This window comes from Eriocheir sinensis, chromosome 31 (assembly GCF_024679095.1).
Source record: "Eriocheir sinensis breed Jianghai 21 chromosome 31, ASM2467909v1, whole genome shotgun sequence".
Classification (NCBI taxonomy): Eukaryota; Metazoa; Arthropoda; class Malacostraca; order Decapoda; family Varunidae; genus Eriocheir; species Eriocheir sinensis.
The window spans coordinates 4005519-4028018 of NC_066539.1; the positions used below are offsets into that span (position 1 = coordinate 4005519).

A 22500-nucleotide genomic window follows, 5' to 3' on the forward strand; every position below is an offset into this window, starting at 1 on the left:
GATAGTAGGCAAGATAGAGCAATTATAAGATAGTAGGCAAGATAGAGCAATTATAAGATAGTAGGCAAGATAGAGCAATTATAAGATAGTAGGTAAGATAGAGCAATTATAAGATGATAGGTAAGATAGAGCAATTATAAGATAGTAGGTAAGATAGAGCAATTATAAGATAGTAGGCAAGATAGAGCAATTATAAGATAGTAGGTAAGATAGAGCAATTATAAGATAGTAGGCAAGATAGAGCAATTATAAGATAGTAGGAAAGATAGAGCAATTATAAGATAGTAGGCAAGATAGAGCAATTATAAGATAGTAGGCAAGATAGAGCAATTATAAGATAGTAGGTAAGATAGAGCAATTATAAGATAGTAGGCAAGATAGAGCAATTATAAGATAGTAGGCAAGATAGAGCAATTATAAGATATTAGGCAAGATAGAGCAATTATAAGATAGTAGGTAAGATAGAGCAATTATAAGATAGGCAAGATAGAGCAGTGTAACAACAGATCATCAATAGGGTAGCAGGTAGACAGGTAAGCAGGTAGGGGGTAGAAGGTAATATAAGACAGGTGTGATAATTAAGCCACCAGCAGGACGGTAATTAGGACAGGTGTGTGTGTAGTAACAGGGCATCAGCAGGTGAAATAAGTAGACAGGTATAATTAGTTCATCAGCAGGACAGCAGGAGGCGTGGTGGGCGGCCCCTACCTGCGTGGACAAAGGTGTGAGGGAGTAATTAAGGTAGTTCCCCCCTCTCCCCCCTACTTACCCTCACTGCCGTATACCTACCTGTAATTTTCTCTCTCTCTCTCTCTCTCTCTCTCTCTCTCTCTCTCTCTCTCTCTCTCTCTCTCTCTCTCTCTCTCTCTCTCTCTCTCTCTCTCTCTCTCTCTCTCTCTCTCTTGACTGATAGTATGATGGATTGTGTTGTAGGTGGTTATTAGACTTATTACTTGACTGATTGACTGACTAATTGACTAGATGGATGACTGACTGACTTACTGACTGATGACTGACTGACTGACTGATGACTTTTTGATTGAATGACTGATAAACTGACGGACTGAGTGACTAACGAACTGACTGACTGACTGACTGACTGACTAACTGGTAGACTGATTGACTAACTTATTAATTGACTAAGTTACTGATTGACTGATTGAAAGGCTGACTGACTGACAGACTGATTGACTGACTAACTGACTGACTAGCTGTTGAAGGTATTGCTATTCTGGCGAGAGAGAGAGAGAGAGAGAGAATGCCTCACTTGGGATTATTGTGGGGGAGAGAGGAAAGACTATATATTATGTAGTACTCTCTCTCTCTCTCTCTCTCTCTCTCTCTCTCTCTCTCTCTCTCTCTCTCTCTCTCTCTCTCTCTCTCTCTCTCTCTCTCTCACCATTAATTTTCTACTCTTCACCTCTTTTTTCTTCCCTTCACCTCCAAATAAATCTCCCTATCTCTCCCCTTTTTTTCTCTCCCTTTTTTCTCTCCTCCATTCATTCTTTCTCTCTATTTGGCACGTGTCTCCCCAATCTCCTGCTTCTTCCTCATCGCTTTTTCTATACTGTTTAATCTTTTTCTCACTTTTTTTCTCTTCATCCATTTATTTTTTTCTGCTATTCCCAGTTTCATATACTTTCTCGTCTTTTTTTCTATAATGTCTCCTTCATTCTTCGCTTGTCTTCGCCTCCTTCAGCTCCTCCTTTTCCTCTCTTTACGTTTTTCCTTCACTGTTTTACTATTTCACTCATATCAACTCATCCTTTTCGTTTCTCTATTTCTTCCTTCATTCTATTCTAATCTTCTTCGGCTCTTCCCTCAACTTTCTCTACTTTTTTCCTTCATTCTTTTCTTATTTTCGTATTCTTCAGCTCCTCATTCTCTTTTCACAGTATTCTTTCTTCTTCATTCGTCTTTTGTGTCTTTTGTCTTGAACTTCATTAATCTTTTAGGTCGTCTTCATTTTTTCTCTTTTTTATGCCTTTACTCTTTTTCCCATATTCACTTTCTTTTCTTCCTTTCTCTTCCTCATTCTCGGCTACTTCAATCTTGGTTCCTTCCTCTCTCCATCTCTTCTCCTCGTCCTTCTCCTCCTCCTCCTCCTCCTAAACAAACAAACAACCTCCCCCGACAGTTACGAGTAAGATAATTGTAAGATCTTGACCGTTCCCTTCCTGGCCTCTGATTGGTCCAGGGCCCGCGAAGGAAGCTCCGTGATTGGTCGATATCCTGGAGGTTAAATATGGGGTAGGGAGTGGCGTGTGTGTGTGTGTGTGTGTGTGTGTGTGTGTGTGTGTGTGTGTGTGTGTGTGTGTGTGTGTGTGTGTGTGTGTGTGTGTGTGTGTTTCTGTCTGCCTATGTCCGTTTTTCTTTCTTCTCTTCTTTTTCTTTCCTTTTCTCTTCTTTTCTTTCATTCTTTCTTTCTTTCTTTCCTTCTTTCTCTCACTCTTTTTCTTTCTTACTTTTTCTTTTCTTTCTTTCTTTTTTTCTCCTTTTTTTTTCTCTTTATTTCTTCATGTATGTATGTATGTGTGTATGTATGTATGTATGTATGAATATATGTATGTATGTATGTATATATGTATGTATGTTTGTCTATCTGTACGTCTGGCTTCCTGTGTCTGTCTGTCTGTCTGTCTGTCTGTTCGTTTCTTTCTGTCTGTCTGTCTGTCTGTCTGTCTGTCAGTCCATCTCTCGTCCAAGGGGTCATTAGTCAGGCATTAATGGTGTGCCAATCGCCGGTCCTGATGGTCCTGGTAATGGCCGGGAGTGGGGGCTACACGGGAGGCACCTGGGCTCATTAACGCGTCGACACACCTGCGAGGCGTGATTGGTTACCGAGATTCCCAGACCGATACCTTAACTTACCTTCCTCAATGTGTCTATATGTTTCCTTTTTTTGTTGTTGTGGTTCTTTTCGTGTATATTTAGGAGAGAGTTTAAGGGGGAACCATAAGACAAAGAGAGTTATAATATATCATTGAAGGGAGAAAAGAAAAAGAAAGGAGAGAGGGAAAGTAAGAAAAGAAGGAAGGAAATAAGGAAAAAATAACACATAAAGAAAATGAAATAAATTAAGAATGAAATGATGGAAAGATTTGTTACCTGGTTACCTAAAATTACCTTCCTCTGTGTGTTTATATCTCTCCTTATTCGCTACTGTTATTTTCGTGTATAATTAGGGAGAGAGTTTAAGTGTGAACCAAGAGAAAATCTGAAGAAAAATCTCAAATGTTACTAAAGGAGAAAGAAGAAAATAAAAGAAAGAAGGAAAGAAAGAATATGAAAAAGATAGAAATAAAGGAAATTAAAGGAAGTTAGAAAGAAAGATAGAAAGATATGCCACCTTTACTGATACATAACTTTCATTTTTGTGCATTTCCATAATTCTTCTGTCGTGGTAGTGTTTATTTTGTATACGATAAAAATTTATCACAAGAAATAATAATACTTAAAGAAACTTCTATAATCACTGAGGGGAGAAAAAATAAGAAAGAAAGGGAATGAAAGAAAGAAGGAAGGAAGGAAGGAAGGAAGGATGGACTCAAAGGAAAACGAAAAGAAAGTATAGATACAAGAAAAATGGATAGAGAAAGAAAGGTAAAAAAAGAAGAAAAGGAGAAAGAAAAGAAAGAAGGAAAGAAATGGGGAAAAGAAAAGAAGAAAGAAAGAAAGTGGGGAATGAGAGGATGGAAGGAAGGGAGGAAGGAAGGAGAAATGAAAGGAAGGAGGGAAGGGAGGAAAGAAGGAAAATGAGGGAAGGAAGGAAAAAAAAGACAGAGGTTAAAAGTTGAAAGAATTAACGAGAAAAAGGAAAAATCTTAAGAAATGCGTAATCAGAGAGAGAGAGAGCGCTGCCTGGAGTAGTCTCATTCACGTCAGTCTGAGTCAACACTAGTTAAGATTTATAGCTCAGTGGAGGAGGAGAGGTAGAGAAGGTATGGAAAGAGGGGAGGAGGGAGAGAGGGAGAGGGAAGGAGAATGTAGGGGAGATAGAAGAGGGACAGGTAAGGGAAAGGGGGGAGAGAGAGGGAAAGGAGGGAAGGGAGGACAGAGGAGAGGGGAGGGAGAGCAAAGAAGGGAGCACATAGGGGAGGAAGAGAGGGGAGAGGAGGGAGAGGAAGGAAGGGAGCACAGAGGAGAGAGAGGGAGGAGAGAAGGAGGGAGAGGTAAAGGAGAGCAGACTATTGGTTTATATTAATTCCGAGCCACGTCTTGGCCCACGAGGGAGAGGGAGAGGGAGAGGAAGGGAAGGGGGAGAGGGAGAGAGAGAGGGAGAGGGAGAGAGAAACAAAAAATAGCAAACAATTCCATCGCAAACATTTTTTCTGCTTTTTTTCTTATCTCGTTTCTGTTCTTTTGTTGTATGCACGTCTGGACTGGTCTCTCCTGTCTCGAGTTACACCCAGGAATGTCTCGTTATTTTCACCCTTTTCTATATCAATTTCCTTCTTGTTCCCTCTTGCGTTCAGTGTATCAAGAATTGCCATTGAATTCTCTGTCTCTCCTTTGCTGTTATTTCTACTCTTCTGGTATTTTTACGACGAAGAATATATTTTTTTTATACGTTTATTCATTTCCGTTTACTTTTATTGTCTACAAACTTACTATTGTTGCTTGAAATACCACTAAATTCTCCTTCCTTTTCTGTTCTTTTCATTCTTTTGTTTGGTGCTTTTAAGATTTTTTTTCTTTTATTTTTCTCTATATAAATTTACTCCTTTTTATCTCTACTAACTTACTTTTGTGTCTCTTCTTTCTTTCTGTTTTTATATTCTAAATTCTCTTTCTTTTCCTGTTCTTTCCATTCTTTTGTTTGGTACTTTTAAGATTTTTTTTCTTTTATCTTCCTCTATATAAATTTACTCTTTTTTATCTCTACTAACTTACTTTTGTGTCTCTTCTTTCTTTCTGTTTTTATATTCTAACTTCTCTTTCCTTTCCTGTTCTTTTCATTCCTCTATATAAATCTACTCCTTTTTATCTCTACTAACTTATATTCTAAATTCTCTTTCCTTTCCTGTTTTTTCCATTCTTTTGTTTGGTACTTTTAAGATTTTTTTTCTTTTATCTTTCTCTATATAAATCTACTCCTTTTTATCTCTACTAACTTACTTTTGTGTCTCTTCTTTCTTTCTGTTTTTATATTCTAAATTCTCTTTCCTTTCCTGTTTTTTTCCATTTTTTGTCTAGTTTTACTCTTCAGATTTTTTTTCTTTTATCTTTCTCTATATGAATTTACTGCTTATTATCTCTACTAACTTACTTCTGTGTCTCTTCTTTCTTTCTGTTTTGATATTCTTTCTACTTTTCTATTTCCTGTTTCTCCTATTTTTTTCATTTTTTTCACCATTTTTTTTCCGATACTTGTACTTTTTTTTGTCTCCATCAACTTACTTTTGTGCCTCAGGAAGTGCCAAGCTCTCTCTCCTTCTTTCTCCTTTCCTGTTCTTTCTATTTTTCTGTCTTGTTGTTCTCCTAAGAATTTATCTATTTTTCTACCTTTATAATTATCAAACTTTTTGTGTCCCAAGCTCATTTTTCTCTCCTTTGTTTTTTTCTCTCCTCTTCTGTCTCGCGTTACTCCAAAGAACTTTCCATTTTCACACCTTTTCTATATCAATTTACTTTTTATGAGGGAAGAGGAGGAGAGGGGAGGAAAAGGGTAGATAAGAAGAATGGTGAGGGGAAAGAAGAGGAGGAAGAGGAGGAGGAGGAGGAGGAGGAGGGAAGGAAATAAAAGAGAAAGGCGAGAAGGAACACTTAGGAGGTAGAGAAATGGAGAAGTGTCTAAAGAATTGTCTGAAAAGTTACCACGAAGTTCTTTTTCTCTCCTCTGGCATTCATTCTCCTATTCAGCCTCGTGTTACTCCTAAGAATTTATCGTTTTTCTCACCTTTATTTATATTAGGTTCCTTCTTTAATTGCCTCTACTAACTATACATTCATGAAGTGCCAAGTATTTTCTATTATCTGTCCCTCGGGTTCCTTTATTTTTGATGTTTTTTCAGCCTCGTGTTACTCCTAAGAATTTATCGTTTTTTTCATCTTTATTTCTATTAGGTTACTTCTTTAATTGTCTCTACTAACTATACATTTAAGAAGTGCCAAGTATTTTTATCATCTGTCCCTCGGGTTCCTTTATTTTTGATGTTTTTTTCAGCTTCGTGTTACTCCTAAGAATTTCTCGTTTTTTCATCTTTATTTCTATTAGGTTACTTCTTTTATTGTCTCTACTAACTGTACATTCATGAAGTGCCAAGTATTTTCTATTATTTGTCCCTCGGGTTTCTTTATTTTTGATGTTTTTTTCAGCCTCGTGTTACTCCTAAGAATTTATCGTTTCTCTCACCTTTATTTCTATTAGGTTCCTTCTTTAATTGTCTCTACTAACTATACATTCATGAAGTGCCAAGTATTTTTATCATCTGTCCCTTGGGTTTCTTTATTTTTGATGTTTTTTTCAGCCTCGTGTTACTCCTAATAATTTATCGTTTCTCTCACCTTTATTTCTATTAGGTTCCTTCTTTAATTGTCTCTACTAACTATACATTCATGAAGTGCCAAGTATTTTCTATTATTTGTCCCTCGGGTTCCTTTATTTTTGATGTTTTTTTCAGCCTCGTGTTACTCCTAATAATTTCTCGTTTTTCTCACCTTTATTTCTATTAGGTTACTCCTGTTATTGTCTCTATTAACTATACATTTAAGAAGTGCCATTTTATTAGCTGTCTCTCTGGTTTCTTTATTTTCTTATGTTTGTCTTCATGGTAAACGTAAATACTTTTGTGTGTCTGTTTTGTTATTTATTTTGAGTTCGTTGTCTCATTATCTGTTCCTGTTATCTCTTCCTTTCTTAGTGTGACGTGGTTAAGCTTCTCCCCCTCCTTCTTGTCTTTCCCTCCTTCTTGCCTTTCCCTCCCCCCTTCCTATAGCTTTCATCTTTCCAGCTCTTCCTAGATTCCTCCTTTTCTTCATTTCCTTCCTCTCCATTATCTGTTCCTGTTATCTCTTCCTTTCTTACTGTGACGTGGTTAAGTTTCTCTTCCTCCTTCTTCTCCCCCTCCTTCTTGTTTTTCCCTCCTTCTTGCCTTTCCCTCCCTCCTTCCTATAGCTTTCATCTTTCCAGCTTTTCCTAGATTCCTCCTTTTCTTCGTACCCTTCCTCTCCATTATCTGTTCCTGTTATCTCTTCTTTTCTTACTGTGACGTGGTTAAGCTTCTCTTCCTCCTTCTTCTCCCCCTCCTTCTCGTCTTTCCTTCTCTCCCTCCTATGGCTTTCATCTTTCCAGCTCTTCCTAGATTCCTCCTTTTCTTAGTTTCCTTCTTCTCCATTTCCTGTTCTTACTCTTTTCCCCCTTTTCCTCCTCCTCTTTATGTATTTCTTTCTTGCTTCTTTTCTTTCTTCTCTTCCGATTACGTCTCCTCTTTTTTCCACTTCCTCATCCTTGCCTTTCTCCCTTATATCATTCCCTTGTACTCCCCCGCTTCTTCCTTCTCTTTCTTTCTTTCTTCCTTGCTTCCTTTCTTCTTTATGTATTTCTTTCTTGCTTCTTTTCTTTCTTCTCTTCCGATTACGTCTCCTCTTTTTTCCACTTCCTCATCCTTACCTTTCTCCCTTATATCATTCCCTTGTACTCCCCCGCTTCTTCCTTCTCTTTCTTTCTTTCTTCCTTGCTTCCTTTCTTCTTTTCCCATACCATTTCCTCCTTACCCTCCTCCTCCTCCTGATGGCCCCGTTCCCACGTTAGGCAAACTGCAAACGGGTGATGTCACGGGCGTCTATGGGTGGCCGAGGCGTTACACGAGGGGGCGCGACCCTGTCTGTCTGACCTGGGGGAGGGGAGGGGCTGGGGAGAGGGGGAGAGGTGAGACAAGGGGGCAGGAGGATCTGGGTGGGGTGGGTTAAGGGGGGATGAGGAGAGGTAAGGACTGGTGGGAAGGTGGGAATAAGGGAGGTTATGGGAAGGGAAGAGGAAGAGATAGGGAGGAAAAAGATAGATAAGGGAAAAGAGGAGGAGGAAGGGGAAGAGTAGGAGCTGGGAAGGAAATATTGGAGGAAGACAGGAAGGAAGAATTGGGAGGAAGATGAATGGAGTAAGAGAAGGAGAAGAAGGGAAGTAAATAAGCAAGGAGGAAAAGCATAAAAGAAGGAAAGAAAAAAGAAGAGGAGGAGGAAGAGAAAATTAAGAGGAATGAGAGAAGGGAAAGGAGAAAGGAGACATATTGAATAAAAGACTAATAGGAAGAAAAGAGAGAAAAGAAAGAAAGAAGAGAATAAGAGAAGAAAATAGAAAAATAACAGGATAAGGAAGGGAAAGGAAGAGGATAAAAAAAAACATATAAAAAGGTAAGCTAAGAAAAGGAAGAAAGGGAAGGAGAAAGGGAAGGAAAGAAGGAGAGAAAAGGTGTGGTAAGGTAGGATGAAGGAGAGAAGGATGAGGAGAGGGTAGGGAGGGGAAGGCAAGGAGGGGAAAGGGAGGGGAAGTGTATTGGTGAGGGAGGGACATGTTTGGATAGGACATTAGGTGCTGATGGGGGGGGGGGTAGTGGGGGTAGGGGTGGTGATGATGGTGGGGGGGGGTTAAGGGAGAGAGAGGGGGAAGAAGGTAGGAAAATATCTGTTACTGATGACTGTGAAATATGTTGTCAGTCAGTTAGTCAGTTAGTCAGTCAGCCAGTCAGTTAGTAAGTCAGTCATTGAGTCAGCCAGTTAGTCAATCAGTCAAACACCCAGTCAAAATCACCTTTATATTTGTTGTTTTTATATTATCCTATTTGCTAGTCAGTCAGTCAGTCAGTCAGTCAGCCAGTCAGTTAGTAAGTCAGTCATTGAGTCAGCCAGCTAGCCAATCAGTCAAAATCACATTAATATTTAGTGCTTTTATATTATCCTATTTGCTAGTCAGTCAGTCAATCAGTCAGTCAGTCAGTCAGCCAGTCAGTTAGTAAGTCAGTCATTGAGTCAGCCAGCTAGTCAATCAGTCAAAATCACCTTTATATTTATTGCTTTTATTTTATCCTATTTGCTAGTCAGTCAGTCAATCAGTCAGTCAGTCAGCCGGTCAGTTAGTAAGTCAGCCATGGAGTCATTCAGTTAGTCAATCAGTCAAACACCCAGTCACATGACGTTTATATTTATTGCTTTTATATTATTCTATTTGCTAGTCAGTCAGTCAATCAGTCAATCAGTCAGTCAGTCAGTTAGTAAGTCAGCCATGGAGTCATTCAGTTAGTCAATCAGTCAAACACCCAGTCAAAATTACCTTTATATTTATTGCTTTCATGTTATTCTATTAGCTAGTCAGTCAGTCAATCAGTCAGTCCAAACCACCTAACTCCCTCTACAATCGGTGTCTCATGTCAGTCCTAACATATGGCTCTGAAAATTGGCTCCTCACAAAGAAGAAATTAAAAAGCAAAGAAGAGCACAAAGATGAATGGAGAGAAAAAAAAAACTGCTGGGTATAACATGAAGAGATAAGAAGCGAATGTCATGGGTTAGGGAACAGGCTCGGAAAGGTTGACGATATTGCAATGACGAAGAAGAATAAGTAATAGACAAGTCATACACACAATACGTAGAACCAAAGCCCTATATTTTCGAACACTCCGGGGCTCACACACTCACATTTGATAAGACTTTCGTAGAGTTTGAAGGTATTTACATGGGTAGTTTTGAGCCTAGTGATCGTTTGACAAGGCTTTTGCACTTTACATTTCTGCCCGAAATCGTGCCAAATCTATTCTCCGACTAACCAAAAATTCTTTCATTAATAGAAAATGTCAAAACCTTGCTTTCTCTAACTCTTCCCGTGACTTCTGGCATCTTCTTCATCTTTCCCTCCACTCCTCAGTCCTGACGGCAACACTGCCGTCTCATCTATCTCTAAGGCTGAACTCTTCTCTCAAACTTTTTCTAAAAACTCCACTCTGGACGATTCTGGGCATATTCCTCCTACTCATCCCCCCTCTGACTCCTTTATGCCTGTTATAAAGATTCTTCAAAATGATGTTTTCTATGCCCTCTCTGGCCTCAATCCTCAGAAGGCTTATGGACCTGATGGAGTGCCTCCTATTGTCCTTAAAAACTGTGCCTCCGTGCTGTCACCCTGCCTGGTCAAACTCTTTCGCCTCTGCCTGTCAACATCTACCTTTCCTTCTTGCTGGAAGTATGCCTTCATACAGCCTGTACCTAAGAAGGGTGACCGCTCCAATCCCTCAAACTACCGTCCTATTGCTTTACTTTCTTGTCTATCTAAAGCTTTTGAATCAATCCTTAACCGTAAGATTCAAAAGCACCTTTCCTGACCTTCTATCTGATCGCCAGTATGGGTTCCGCAAGGGCGTTCTACTGGTGATCTATAACTGACTCTTGGTCATCCTCTCTTAGCCGTTTCGGTGAAACTTTTGCTATTGCGCTGGACATATCAAAAGCTTTTGATAGGGTCTGGCACAAATCTTGGTTTCTATCCTTCTCTCTGTACCTTTATCTCCAGTTTCCTTTCTGACCGTTCTATTTCTGCCGTGCTGTTCTTCTAAATCTATTAACAGTGGTGTCCCACAGGGTTCTGTCCTATCTCCACTCTTTTCTGTTGTTCATTGATGATCTTCTTTCCAAAACGAACTGTCCTATCCATTCCTACGCCGATGATTCTGCATTATTCAACTTCTTTTAATAGAAGCCACCCTTCAGGAACTTAACGACTCAAGGCTGGAGGCTGCAGCTCAGACCTTACTATTATTTAGAACCTGGTGTCCTTCAACGCCTCAAAATTCTCCACCTATCCACTCGACACAATCTTCCAAACAACTATCCCTATTCTTTGACAACACCCAGCTATCACCTTCCTCAACACTAAACATCCTCAAATCTCAACTGGAAACTTCATATCTCATCTCTTACTAGGGCCTTGTCCGCCCTCGTATGGAGTATGCATCTCATGTGCAGCTCTTCTGGACAGAGTGCAGCTCTCCTCCTCATACTGATAGTCTTCTACCTCTTAAATTCCGCCGCAATGTTGCCTCTCTTTCTATCTTCTATCGATATTTCTGCTCTTCTGAACTTGCCCCCTCACTCGACTTTCTACTCATGCTCATCCCTATACTGTCCAAACCCCTTATCATCTTCACTCTTTCATCCCTCAACTCTGGAACAATCTTCCTTCATCTGTATTTCCTCCTGGAACTCTTTCAAGAGGAGGTATCAGCTCTCCTCCCGCCTCTTTGGATTCTTTTTAGGAGCAGCGAGTAGCGGGCTTTTTTTTATTTATTAATGTTTACTTTTTTGTGCCCTTGAGCTGTCTCCTTTGCTGTAAAAAAAAAAAAAAAAAAAAAAAAAACGAATGTGAAAAATTAATGAGAATCCAACTAATTCTTTGTGACCCTGGGAAATATTTGGATCATGTATTAGCCAGTCGACATACACGGTGCAACTCCTGTAAATATAATATAATACCACTTTGATTTAACCCAAAGCCAAAGTAACAGATCAGTGACCCAGAAATTGAAGAAGTCAGGGCGGACAGATAACCAGGTGGAGAGATGAACTTAGAACCTATACCGAAGCAGGATGGAGTACACTATCATAACATCGGACACACAGAAAGAAAGAGAGGACGTTGGGAAAGGCCTCTGTTCTGTAGTGGACTATAGGCATGTGATGAAAATGATGATGATGATGATGATGTTGATGATGACTACTGATTAAAATGCCTGCTCTTCCCATATAACTTTATCATTAATGTCCCTTCCTCCTCCTCCTCCTCCTCCTCCTCCTCTTCCTGTTATGAGGGCGTGGACGCGGCGTGGGCGTGAGACAATGAGCGTACAGAGGGAGGAGGAGGAAGGGCGTGGGCGGATGAGTGCATGGGTGGAGGCAGGAAGGAAGGAAGGAAGGAAGAGAGGGAGGAAGGAGGAAGTTGAGGTAGTGAGGAGTGAAAGGGAGGGAGGGAGGGAGGGAGGAAGGAAGGGAGGAAGGGAGGGAGACAAGGAAGAAGTAATACATTGTGATGAACAAGAGGAAGAAGAGGAGGAGGAGGAGGAGGAGGAGGAGGAGGAGGAGGAGTTAAATCTCAATTCCTGTTGTTTTCACGAGAGAGAGAGATTTACTCCATGAATAAGAATGAGTGACAGAATAAAAATAACAAAGAAAAAAAGGAATGAGAGATGAGAAGAAAAAAAATACGAGTTAAACAGGAATTTCCCTTACACACACACACACACACACACACACACACACACACACACACACACGCACACACACACACACATATAGCAAGGTTAGTATATATAGCAGGGAGGGTATAGATAGGGTGACAGAGTGTAGGTAGAATGGCAGGGTGAGGCAAAACAAGGGAGATATAGTGACAGAGGGATAGGGAGAAGCAAGGGTGAAAGGGGAAACGAAGGGAGAGATAGATAAACAGATAGATAGATAGATAGGTAGTTAGATAGATATAGATAGATGAATAAATAGATAAATAGAGAGATAGGTAGTTGGTTAATTATTTACATAGTTAGTTAGTTAGTTAGTTAGTTAGTTAGTGTGTGTGTGTGTGTGTGTGTGTGTGTGTGTGTGTGTATGATGGGTTTCCGGCACAATTAGTGAAGCTGTGACGGTCATTGGCTTGGAGGTGAGCGGCAGATGTGTCACTTCCGGCTCTCTCTCTCTCTCTCTCTCTCTCTCTCTCTCTCTCTCTCTCTCTCTCTCTCTCTCTCTCTCTCTCTCTCTCTCTCTCTCTCTCTCTCTCTCTCTCTCTCTCTCTCTCTCTCTCTCTCTCTCTCTCTCTCTCTCAATCGCTGCATTCCTTCCCTTGTCTGTGTATGAGAGAGAGAGAGAGAGAGACCCATGTGCTTTGTTATATTGTGTTACAGCATAAGCAGACTTTAAATAGGAGTTCGTAACGAGAGCGACCCTTCACCTCACGGGATTAGCGGCTGTGGTAGTAGGAGGAGGAGGAGAAGGAGGAGGAGGAGGAGGAGGAGGAGGAGGAGGAGGAGGGGGAGAAGGTAGTGGTGGTGGTTGTGGTCGTGATGAAAGAGGCGCAGGGGAAATCGCAGAAGCATGTTGGCCTATAGTAAGGGTGCCTGCCTTAGAGAGAGAGAGAGAGAGATTGAATTGTATGGGACGTTTAGTTCACTCCTGATGCAGCAAAGAAACTGTCCCTGTAATTTCTGAAGGTGTTGATGCAGGAAGGTTGGGTACAGAGAGGGAGGGGAGCGGGGCAGGGTCGGAGCTAGGCCCGTGTCAGCTTCAGTCTTCCCTGGGTCAGTTTTTGGTCGGACAGTCACAGATGGTCACGAGGATTGGCCTGGCTGGGAAACGTGAGAAGCCGAGTCATTTGTCTTGCTTGATGTGACTTTGAGGAGGAGGAGGAGGAGGAGGAGGAGGGTAAGCGAGTGATTGGAGGAAAGGCGGGAAAGGAGAGGGGATGAGGGAGAGTGTCTGTGGGAGAGGTTTGTGGGAGGTATTTCTCTTTGATTAACTCTTCTTGATTCTCTCTCTCTCTCTCTCTCTCTCTCTCTCTCTCTCTCTCTCTCTCTCTCTCTCTCTCTCTCTCTCCTCTTCTCTACCCTATCCTCTAACCTTTTTCTTCTCTTTCTTACCTCTCCCTCCCTTTTTTTGTCTTTCCTTCTCATACCTTTCTTCTTTTTATCTTAAACTTCTAACTCCATTTCAACTTTTTCATCCTCTTTCGTTCTCCGTGTTTTACTTTACATTTCCTTCCATATCCTGTAATTTTTATTTTATTTCCTGTCACTCTTATCTTTCTTATCTTCTTTATTTTCTTTAGTTCTCCTCAAACACCATTTTTATCTTATTTCTCCTCTTGTTCCCTTTTTTCTCCAACATTCCCATGCAAGAGTTCACGATCCTTCACTGACATCATCGCCTCATTCTTCTCTCCCCTTCATCTCCACCCCATTAATATCGTTTCTTTCCCCCTTTCCATTTACCTTTTCCCTCATTACCCTTCATCTTTCCTCCCCCTACTTCTCCTCCTCCTCCTCGTCCTCCTCCTCCTCTTTCGTCACCTTTCATGTGTCACCAAGTCATTAAAGACACACCAACCACCGCCACGTCCAGCCTCTCCCTTTGAAATACTCTCCCCAGCGCTGCTCCTCTCATCTCCCCCGCCCTGCCACGCCCCCCTTCTTCCCTCCGTACTTCCCTCCCTCCTCCTATACGCCTCCCCCCTCTACCTCAGCCTCCCCCCTCACACACACATACACACATACACACGTTCAGCATCAACAGTGGGTTTTAGTTTGACCTGTTTTTGCTATTTTGTTTTCTTTTTTGTTTCTGTTCTGCAAGTAACTGAAGAAGAGTATGAAGTATTATATTGAAGTGGTTGTAAAAGGTGTATTTGTCTCGTTTCTGTTGCCTGCTTTTACGTGTTTCGGTGTTTCCATGTTCTTGCTGCTTCCTACATATCACACACACACACACACACACACACACACACACACACACACACACACACACACACACGGGACAGGTCAGGGCGGGGTCAAGTGGCGCCCTCAGGGATCAGCGGCCGACGTGAGAACCTCTGCAGCTGTTGCCAGGATGAGAGAGAGAGAGAGAGAGAGAGAGAAAGTCGACCAAACACTTACATAGATTAGTTAAGCAATTTACTTTCTTTAATTCTTTCCCTACCCAATTCTTTCACCTTTTTTTCTTTCCCTTCTCCCTTCCTCTACAGTCAGGCGCCTCTCCATCCCTTCCCCTCTTCTTCCTCCCCTCTTCTTATCAACACAAAATCCCCTGCCTTTACCCTTCCCCAGCTTTCGACAACCCCACGAGTCCAAGCAATCAGACTCTTCCCCATTCCCTTCCCCTTCTTTTCCCCTTTTCCAGACACTCCCTCTCCCTTCCCCTTCTTTTCCCCTTTTCCAGACACTCCCTCTCCCTTCCCCTTCTTTTCCCCTTTTCCAGACACTCCCTCTCCCTTCCCCTTCTTTTCCCCTTTTCCAGACACTCCCTCTCCCTTCCCCTTCTTTTCCCCTTTTCCAGACACTCCCTCTCCCTTCCCCTTCTTTTTCCCCTTTTCCAGACACTCCCTCTCCTTCCCTTTCTTTCTCCATTTCCAGACCTCCTCTCCCTTCCCCTTTCTTTTCCCCTTTTCCAGACACTCCCTCTCCCTTCCCCTTTCTTTTCTCCATTTCCAGACACTCCCTCCCTTCCCTTCATTTTCCTTTCCAGACACTCCTCTCCCTTTCCCTTCATTTCCCTTTTCCAGACACTCCTCTCCTTCCCTTTCTTTTCTCCATTTCCAGACACTCCCTCTCCTTCCTTCTTTTCCCCTTTTCCAGACCTCCCTCTCCTTCCTTCTTTTCCCCTTTTCCAGACACTCCTCTCCCTTCCCTTTCTTTCCCCTTTTCCAGACACTCCCTCTCCCTTCCCCTTCTTTTCCCCTTTTCCAGACACTCCCTCTCCCTTCCCCTTAATTTTCCCCTTTTCCAGACACTCCCTCTCCCTTCCCCTTCTTTTTCCCCTTTTCCAGACACTCCCTCTCCCTTCCCCTTCTTTTCCCCATTTCCAGACCTCCTCTCCTTCCCTTCTTTCCCTTTTCCAGACCTCCCTCTCCTTCCCTTCTTTTCCCCTTTTCCAGACACTCCCTCTCCCTTCCCCTTTCTTTTCCCCTTTTCCAGACACTCCCTCTCCCTTCCCCTTCTTTTCCCCTTTTCCAGACACTCCCTCTCCCTTCCCCTTTCTTTTCTCCATTTCCAGACACTCCCTCTCCCTTCCCCTTTCTTTTCCCCTTTTCCAGACACTCCCTCTCCCTTCCCCTTTCTTTTCCCCTTTTCCAGACACTCCCTCTCCCTTCCCCTTATTTTCCCTTTCCAGACCTCCCTCTCCCTTCCCTTTCTTTTCCCTTTTCCAGACACTCCTCTCCCTTCCCTTCTTTTTCCCCTTTTCCAGACCTCCCTCTCCCTTCCTTTTTTCCCCTTTTCCAGACCTCCCTCTCCTTCCCCTTATTTTCCCCTTTCCAGACACTCCCTCTCCTTCCCCTCTTTTCCCCTTTTCCAGACACTCCCTCTCCTTCTTTTCCCCTTTCCAGACCTCCCTTCCCCTTTCTTTTCTCCATTTCCAGACACTCCCTCTCCCTTCCCCTTTCTTTTCCCCTTTTCCAGACACTCCCTCTCCCTTCCCCTTTCTTTTCTCCATTTCCAGACACTCCCTCTCCCTTCCCCTTTCTTTTCTCCATTTCCAGACACTCCCTCTCCCTTCCCCTTTCTTTTCCCCTTTTCCAGACACTCCCTCTCCCTTCCCCTTCATTTCTCCTTTTCCAGACCTCCCTCTCCCCCTTTCTTTCTCCATTTCCAGACAATCCTCTCCCTTCCCCTTTCTTTTCTCCATTTCCAGACACTCCCTCTCCCTTCCCCTTTCTTTTCCCCTTTTCCAGACACTCCCTCTCCCTTCCCCTTCTTTTTCCCCTTTTCCAGACACTCCCTCTCCCTTCCCCTTTCTTTTCTCCATTTCCAGACACTCCCTCTCCCTTCCCCTTTCTTTTCCCCTTTTCCAGACACTCCCTCTCCCTTTCCCTTCATTTCCCCTTTTCCAGACACTCCCTCTCCCTTCCCCTTCTTTTTCCCCTTTTCCAGACACTCCCTCTCCCTTCCCCTTTCTTTTCTCCTTTTCCAGACACTCCCTCTCTTTCCCCTTCTTTTTCTCCTTTTCCAGACATTCCCTCTCCCTTCCCCTTCTTTTCTTCTCTTTCCAGACACTCCCTCTCCCTTCCCCTTCATTTCCCCTTTTCCAGACACTCCCTCTCCCTTCCCCTTCATTTTTCCTTTTCCAGACACTCCCTCTCCCTTTCCCTTCATTTCCCCTTTTCCAGACACTCCCTCTCCCCTCTCCTTCATTTCCCCTTTTCCAGACACTCCCTCTCCTTCCCTAAGTTTCATTCTCCTTTCTCTTCCAGCTTCTTTGTTCACTTATTCCCCCTCTTCTCCTTCTCCTCCTCCTCCTCCTCCTCCCCCCTTCTTCTTTATTGCCTCTCCCCAGCAGTTTTACCTATTTTACTGGACTCCCACTTTTCCAATCCCTCCTCGTACCATACACTTCCCTTCTATTCCTCTTCCTTCTTCTTCTTCCCCTCCTCCTTCCTCTTGTTTTTTTTTCCCTCTCCTCTACTATACATTTTGTCTTTTCCAATCCCCTCCTCCTCCTCCTACTCTTCCTCTTCCTCCCTCATCCTCCTCTTATTTCTCTCTCCTCAACGATTCTGAATGTCTCCTCCCCTTCCAATCATCCTCTTACTTGCACTCCCCTCCTCCTCCTCCTCCTCCTCCTCCTCTTCCTCCTCCTCTTAGTGCTCCTCCTCCTCCTCCGTCACCTCCTCCTCCTTTTTCTCCTTCCTCCTCTTATTTTTCTCTCCTCAACAATTCTGAATGTCTCCTACCCCTTCTAATCACCCCCTTACTTGCACTCTCCTCCTCCTCCTCCTCCTCCTCCTCCGTCACCTCCTCCTCCTCTTCCTCCTTCTGCAGCGCCTCTCGTCTCCTGGTCTCGTCTGCGTCGGCGCCGCGGCAGGAATAAGTAATTTGTCGGTGGTTCTGATGGCGGGGATGAAAGCGAGTCCCCAAACTGTCCCCAAACACCGCCGCCTTCCCCGCCACATTCCCCTTCCTCCCCCCTCTCCCCCCTTCCCCCCTTCCTCCGGGTCTTCGTTCTCCCCGTTCACCTGCTCCTCCTCCCTCCAAGGCTTCAAAATCAGCATTCCCTTTCTCTTCTTCCAATGACCTCTGTGTTCTCTTCCCCTGTTTGTCCTCTCCATGTTCTCCTCCTCCTCCTCCTTCTTGTCCTTCTCTTCTTCCTTATCCCTTTTCTTCTCTCCATCTCTCCAAATCTTCTAAATCAGTATTCCCTACCTCTTTTTCTGTTGGTCTCTCTCCCTCTGTTATGTTTCCCTGTTTGTCATCTTCTAATGTTTCTTCTCTTCTTCCTCCTCCTTCTCTTTCTCCTCCTCCTTATCCTTGTTCCTCTCTCCTTCCCTCCAAGCTTTTTTTTAATTCAGCAATCGCTTTCTCTTCTGCCATTGACCTCTCTCCCCTATTTGTCCTCTCCATAATCTCCTCCTCCTACCCCTTACCCTTCTCCTTCTCCTCCTCCATTTCCTTTTTCGTATCTCTGTTCTTCTCTTCCTTCCTTTCAGCATCCAAACCAGCAATGCCTTTCTCCTCTTCTTAAGTCATTTCTGTTGTCTTCTCCAAACTATCTTCCTCTTCCTATCACTTCTCTTCTCTTCCTCCTTTACTTCTTATTCCCGTTTATCACCCTTCCTCTTACACCTCCCTTTTATTATCCCTTCCTCCCCCTCCTCTCTTTCTCCACTAGTCTAATGCGGTTAAAGGGACAAGGGAGGGAAGGGGAGAAGGTCTGAGGTGAGAGAGAATGTGAGAGGTAAAGGGGAAAGGGTTATGGGAAGGAAGAGAAGGGAAGGAAGGTAGGGGGTATATGGAGGAAGTGAGGAGAGAGGGAAAAAAGGGAGGTTTGGAGGGATAAAAGATAGTGAATGGAAGGAGGAAACGGAAAAGAAGAGGCAGGGAAGGAAGGAGGTAAAGAGGAAGAAGAGAGGGAAGGAGGAAGTGAGGAAGGATACTCAAGAAAGAAAAGATGAGAGACAAAAAGGAGGAAAGGAGAAGAGGGAGAAAAGGGGCAGGTGAGAAAGGAGGAGAGGAAGAAATTAGGGAAGAAGGAACCGACGAGGAAAACTGAAGAAAGGAGGAAAGGAGGAAAGGGGAAAGAGAAAAGAAGGGATGTAATGAAGGAATGGAAGGAGGGAAAAGGAATAAGGAGGGAAGGGAGCCATAAAAAAATAGAAGGAAGGGACAGGGAGGGAGGAAGGAAGAAAGCAATGAGGGAAGGGAAGAATGGAAGGAAAAGAAGACAGGAAAAAAAGGAAAACAGGAAGAAGTGAGGGGATAGGAGGAATGGAAGAATGAAAGGAAAACTATGAGACAGACAGCGAAGGACAGGAGGAAGAAGGCAATGAGGGAAGGGAAGGATTGAAGAAAAAGAAGACAGGAAAGAAAATAAAGGAAAAGAGGAAGAAGTGAAGAGGAAGGAGGAAAGCAAAGAGACTAAAAGAAAAACTAAGAGACAGACAGCGAAGGACAGGAGGAAGAAGTGAGGGAAGGAGAGACAGACATCGAAGGACAGGAGGAAGAAGTGAGGGAAGGAAGGAAAGAGGGAGGAAGGACAAGAGAAGACATATCACCACCTCTTTCCTCCAGGCACTCCCAGGCACCCACGCCAGAGTGCCTGCACCAATTTGTGGCCTCGTTCCGGTGCCACATCCTGGAGTCTGTATCTAACCAACTCCCCTCCCCCACCCCGTTCCTGCCTCAAGCCCTGCCTCCCCCCCACCTAACCCTACCCCTCTCAATCTCACGGACCTCCTTCTCCCGCAAACCAGACGATGCCCAGACGAGTCCAGAGAAACAAAAAAAACAAAAAAAAAACATGGCTGTAGACAGATCGAGGGAAAGGAAATGAGAGAGGCTGAGAACACCCCTTCCTCTTTGCCTTAAACCCCATCAATCCTCCCCTTCCCTTCCCTTACCTAACCCAACTCAGCCACCACGTACTCTCATCTCCTTTAAACCTCTTTCTACACGATACATATATGAATCTAGAGAAGAAAAACATAGCTGGAGACAGGACAAGGAGAGAGAACACCCTCCCTCCCTCTCAGCGTCAAGCCCAGAAGAGGAGAAGGAGAACAAAAAAAACAAAAAAAAGAGAGAGAAAGGAGAATGAGTACGAGGAGATGAGAGAGGCTAAAAACTAAAAGAGAGGTACTGCCTGAGGATTGCTGGACAGGAGGAAAGAGAAAGAGATAGCGTTCTTAAGGGAAAAAGGACAGGGCTGATAGAGATAAAAAGTGGATTGGGCGACAGAATGAAAGAGAACGAGGTAGAGAGCATCCTGGCAGGGAGAAAGGACAGAGAGGGGAGAGACACAGCAAGGGGACGTGACAGGGGAGAGGGGTGACAGGGGAGGGGTGGCAGGGGAGGGATGGTAGGGGCGACGGTCAGGCTGGCGGCTCTCCTCTCATTCCCTTCGTCTTCCCCGTCAGTGTATTGTTAAGGGTCAGTGTGGAATGTCTCGTGTGGAGGGTGTGTGATGCTGCATAGTGGAGGAGGAGGAGGAGGAGGAGGAGGAGAGTGAGAGTAATATAAAAAAATAGGAGAGAGGATGAAGAATGGGTTAAAGAAGAAATTTGTGAAGAAGAAGAAAAAGAAGAACAGAGAGAGAGAGAGAGAGAGAGAGAGAGAGAGAGAGAGAGAGAGAGAGAGAGAGAGAGAGAGAGAGAGAGAGAGAGAGAGAGAGAGAGAGAGAGAGAGAGAGCGATGATGATGAGGAAGAGGAGGAAGAGTTGCGGTTAGTGGCGACAGTGGCTTTCAGTTTACCTCCTCCTCCTCCTCCTCCTCCTACTACTACTACTACTACTACTACTACGACAACTACTACTACTACTACTACTATTACTACTACTCTTACTCCTCCTCTATTGTCATCTCGTAAGGTAAATTTAAGGTTCCATATAAGACAAAGACAAAAATCAAGGTATTCTCATCTTAAGGGAAATAAATATCAGGAACATGAACTAACAATAAAAGTCAAAGTATAAGGAATCTCAATGATGCAGGAATACTTGATCTTAATCCCGACAGGTAAATTTTCAGGTATGCTCGTCACGTCTGCCACTAAATTGATTCTTAATGTGCCCCCCCTCCCCGTCTGCCCCGCCCCCTCCCCCCCCCGCCCCTCCACATACCCTGAGCAAGTGACGGCGCGGCCAGCCATGCGATGCTGTCCAGTGCCGTGATATGCCCGGAATGCCGCGTCTCATTTACCCACCTTTATTAGCGACACAAAAACACGGGTCTGATGTAGGTCTGTACCTGTACGTGTGTGTGTGTGTGTGTGTGTGTGTGTGTGTGTGTGTGTGTGTGTCGGGGTGGGGAGGGAGGGGGTGGGGGGCCTGTGATAATCAACCCTGGAATCACAATCACCACCAGGAACTTTGCTAACAAGTGACATGTTATATTTCAAGATGCTTTAGTAACAGGAGCAAAGAAGATGAGTTAGGTAAGGACAAGTATGACATCACGGTTACCTAAGTTTACCTTCCCCATGTGCTCCCAGGTAAGCAGGTGTCTAATTAGTGCCAAAACGACTAAAAATACAAAATAAAGGTGAGATCGTTTAAATATACTAGATAATTGGTGCATGGCTGATTCTAATGAGCTTAACCATTGAAGGCTAACTGACTGGCCTCCCGTAGACTCCTTTGGTCGTATTTTAAAACATTTCACCGCCCAAGTTCACATATTTGACAAGGCTTTCGTATGAGTTGAGGGAATTTCCATCAGTAGCTTTATGACCCTGGCGGTAGTTTGATCCTTCCTCAGTAGCTTGAACTTAAAAAAAACACTTATTAGAACCCGATTCATCCATTCTTTGGCCTTTAGAAATAGTTAATGTGAGAAGCGAAGGTGTCTTGCAATACCGCCCCTTATGTCCTTGTGTGCCCTTAGGTGTGATGGTGTAGGTAATGTCCCTAATTAACCTGTTCGTGTCTCTTTCCAGGTAAGTGTGGTCTGACTTCCCTTGACTCGTTTCTCTCGCGTCGGAACGTAAGTAAATAGAAAAAAAATAGTTATAAGAAAAAGTATGAAGAATGTTATTATTATTTTAGAGAGAGAGAGAGAGAGAGAGAGAGAGAGAGAGAGAGAGAGAGAGAGAGAGAGAGAGAGAGAGAGAGAGAGAGAGAGAGAGAGAGAGAGAGAGAGAGAGAGAGAGAGAGAGAGAGAGAGAGAGAGAGAGAGAGAGAGAAGAGGGGCGTCTACCTTTCTCTCTTCTCTCTCCCCTCCCTCGCTAAGTCGACCCTTTGACCCCTGCCCAGCGAAGAGGAAGAAGGAGGAGGAAGAGGAGGGGGAAGAGAAGAAGAAAAAGGTTTAGGAGGAGGAAAAGAGGGGAGAAAGACGTTTATTAGAAGGAAGATTTAGAATGAAGAGAAGGAGGACGAGGACAAGGAGGAGGAGGAGGAGAAGGAGGAGGGTGCCTGGCTCTCTTCCCCCGTGGGAGGTAATGAATGATGACAGCTGACGAGTTAGCGGGCGGGGGGAGGCGGGGGAACAAGATGCTAGGGTCACCAAGGTCAGAGGTCAATAAGGCTAAGGGCCACCGGGACTCAGGGGCCACGACGATACCGAAGGACCTGTGCATAAGAGGATGACAAAAGTGATTCATGGCCTGGGAAGCTTGCCACATAAGGGTAGGCTTAAACGTTTGAATTTGCATTTTCTAGAAAGGCGATGGGTGCGAGGGGACTTGATCGACGTTTATAAATAGGTGAAAGGCTTTAATAAGGGGGATGTTAATGAGGTTTTGGTGGTAAGGTAAAAGGGAAGGACGTGTAGTAATGGGAAAAGGTTATATAGACTTAGATGAAACAAAGGCATGAGTTGGTCAGTC

At 43.7% G+C, this 22500-nt stretch overlaps 1 protein-coding gene across 1 annotated transcript in view; it reads left to right on the forward strand.

Annotated features, from left to right (window-relative positions):
• The window catches only part of LOC127005998 (uncharacterized), a 111920-nt gene extending 90293 nt beyond the window's left edge, over nt 1–21627 (forward strand). The window contains exon 4 of the mRNA XM_050875480.1: nt 21613–21627. Within this exon, the coding sequence (XP_050731437.1) occupies nt 21613–21627 (15 nt within the window). The remainder of the gene's footprint in view (nt 1–21612) is intronic.
• Nucleotides 21628–22500: the final 873 nt, after the last annotated feature.